Below are 2,987 nucleotides of genomic sequence, written 5' to 3' on the forward strand. Positions count from 1 at the left end.
CTGCAGTAAGCACGGTAAAGAGCTGGGTAGCAGGCCGGGCATAGCACTCAGTTTGAGTGCACACATTACCATGCACAAGGGCCCAGGTTCAAGCCCCTGGCTCCCCACCTACAGGTGGAGAAGCAGGTCTGCCGGTGCCTCTCTCTTTCTCCTTCTCTATCTCCCTCTCAGTCTCTCTCTGTCCTGGCTAATAAAGTAAAATAAAATAAAAAGGAAAAAAAGACCACTGGGAGTGGTGGATTCAAGGGAGATGAGCAAAGAATATTAAGTACTTTGAGCTGTTGTAAACATTAACAAGGGCGGAACAAAACCCTCTTCAGACAAGACAGGTCGTGCTAATTTTGTAGTTTAAGATTGCATTAAGCACCTGAAAGCATATACCTAGTCTGGCCCTCATCTGTAATGTGGGGTTGGCATCTGCTTTCTGGGGTTTTTGAGAGAATTGACGGCGCCATGTGGTGGTGCACTTGGTTGAGTGCACATGTTACAGTGCACAAGGACCCAGGTTCGAGCCCCCAGGCCCCACCTGTAGGGAGAAAGCTTTGCAAGTGTTAAAGCAGGGCTGCAGGTGTCTCTGTTTTTCTCCCTCTCTATCACCCTGTTCCCTCTCAGTGAGATAAAACATGCTAAGAATCAATAGCTGAGGGAGTGAGGCGGTGGCGCAGCGGGTTAAGCGCACGTGGCCCAAAGCGCAGGGACCGGCATAAGGATCCCAGTTCGAGCCCCCGGCTCCCCACCTGCAGGAGAGTCGCTTCACGGGCGGTGAAGCAGGTCTGCAGGTGTCTATCTTTCTCTCCCCTCTCTCTCTGTCTTCCCCTCCTCTCTCCATTTCTCTCTGTCCTATCCAACAACAAAGCAACTTCAACAATGGCAATAATAACCACAACGAGGCTGCAACAACTAGGGCAACAAAAAGGGGGAAAAATGGCCTCCAGGAGCGGTGGATTCATGGTGCAGGCACCGAGGCCAGCAATAACCCTGGAGGCAAAAAAAAAAAAAAAAAGAATCAACAGTGGTCTGGGAGGTGGCACAGTGATAAAGCTTTGGACTCTCAAGCATGAGGTCCCGAGTTCAATCCCCAGCAGCACATGTGCCAGAGTGATGTCTGGTTCTTTCTCTCTCCTCCTATCTTTCTCATAAATAAATTAAAAAAAAAACTTAAAAAAAAAAAGAATCAACAGCCGTTTATTGTTGCTGCTATAATCTGATCTTTTAGAAAAGTGGGAGAAATGTCTTGCTCAGACCATTCTGCCTACGACTAGACTGGTCACTCAGCTTAATCTGAACTGGTTTTTCTTGGCTCCTTCCCTCTCTGCCCCCACACTTGAGTTTTTCCTGATACCGTCATCTGTCTCTTTTCTTTTTAATTGTAATGAGAGTAAATACGAGGGGAGAGAGAAAGAGAGACCCCAGAGCACCACTCAGTTCTGGCTTATGGTGGTGCTGGGCATTGGTCCTGGAACCTCAGGGCCTCAGGCTCTTGCAGAACCATTATGCTGTCGTCCCGTCCGCCCTCTGTCCTTACCAGTACAGCAGTGTGTGCAGCCCCAGCTCCACCAGTCTCGGGTGGACTTGCTCATTTTAGATCCACATGTCTGGGCATGGGAGACAGACAGGGAGAGACAGTCCAGCGCTGCTGCATAGTCCATGGACATTAACAAGGGCGGAACAAAACCCTCTTCAGACAAGACAGGTCGTGCTAATTTTGTAGTTTAAGATTGCATTAAGCACCTGAAAGCATATACCTAGTCTGGTGCGGTGGTGCTCCCCTGTGGTACTGGAGCTCAGTGCTCAGGCCTCCCCGATGATACAGGGCGTACACTTTACCAGGTGAGCTGCTTCCCAGCCCCAGGATAGCAGTTTTACAGTCTCTGCTTCTGTCTTTGCCAAGAGATTATGTAGCCGTCAAAAGGTGGCATGACTGTCCAGACCCACCCCGGTTTGCCTGCCTGCCTCACAGCGCTGCACATTGGCCCGGCTGACCTGCTCCACAGGTCACCGTACACCCTGCATGAATTAACTCCATTGATGTTGTCTGCTCCCATTGTAGCTAATGGCACTGACCCAGCCTTCCATGTGCTTGCTGCTAAGCCAGCCCATACTGCTCTCGCACCCGTAGCAATGCCTGTGCGTGAAACCAACCCTTGGGCCCATGCCCCTGACGCTGCTAACAAGGAAGTTGCAGCCACACGTTCGGGTAAGGTGGCCAAGGATGGTGGTGAGGATTCTGGGGCCGGATATGTGACGCTGGTTTGCAAATCGGCCATTTACATGAGCAGGGGCCAGGGAAGAGTTTCTCCAAGAGCTAAAATACTGTCCAGAAAGGACGGAGGAGGAGATGTTAGATGGAGAGTTCCTGGGACTACAGGACTGGACCACCAGTAGGACTTGGATAAAATGCAGACGGGCCTCGCTCGAGTCCGTCGCTGGCTCCAGAGACGTGTGCGCTTGCCCGCAGGAAGAGGCCCTGCCCCGTGGATGGCGGGCCTGCAGGGCCCTGTGCTGTAGTGCTGCCTTTGGGTGTCTTCTGGTTTTTCTGTAATGAACATCTGTTGGCTATAAAGCCAAAAAAGGAAATGAAGTAGCAATGAAAGTAGTTGATCAGAAGGACACGTATCTGGAAGGCAGGCAGGGCCACAGAAATGGCACCAAGTCCCTGGTGGTTTCACGTGTTCAGAGCTGCATTGCTGTGGGTCGCTGAGCGTGTGCCCTCTGGTCTCTGAGCCCGGGTGAGCCACGGCCGTGGGAAGGAGTTTCTGGCGCCAGTCTCTGCCTCGGTTCCTTTGACTGAATCATAGAGATGTCCACACAGGCTCCCTGTCGCACCTCAGCTGGTCACACTGTCACGCCACCTGCCAAACTGCAGAATGTCCGGGGGGAGGCGGGGGGGCCGTGCAACATGAGCGTCATTCAGATGACCCGAGTTTCCAGGTGAGAAGAGCCTCTAGTGACTCTCGTTCTTGTCTCTCTCCATCTGCTGCTTCCAG

At 52.0% G+C, this 2,987-nt stretch overlaps 1 protein-coding gene across 7 annotated transcripts in view; it reads left to right on the forward strand.

Annotated features, from left to right (window-relative positions):
- NUMB (NUMB endocytic adaptor protein) overlaps nucleotides 1-2,987 on the forward strand; it is an 86,535-nt gene that overhangs the window by 81,409 nt on the left and 2,139 nt on the right. For 5 of the 7 annotated variants that reach the window (XM_060175508.1, XM_060175512.1, XM_016187543.2 and 2 more), the window contains one exon: nucleotides 2,051-2,197. The exons of the other annotated variants lie outside the window; for them this stretch is intronic. In XM_060175508.1, coding sequence (XP_060031491.1) covers nucleotides 2,051-2,197 — 147 coding nt within the window. The remainder of the gene's footprint in view (nucleotides 1-2,050; nucleotides 2,198-2,987) is intronic. 7 annotated transcript variants of the gene reach the window in all.

This window comes from Erinaceus europaeus, chromosome 16 (genome assembly GCF_950295315.1).
Source record: "Erinaceus europaeus chromosome 16, mEriEur2.1, whole genome shotgun sequence".
NCBI lineage: Eukaryota > Metazoa > Chordata > Mammalia > Eulipotyphla > Erinaceidae > Erinaceus > Erinaceus europaeus.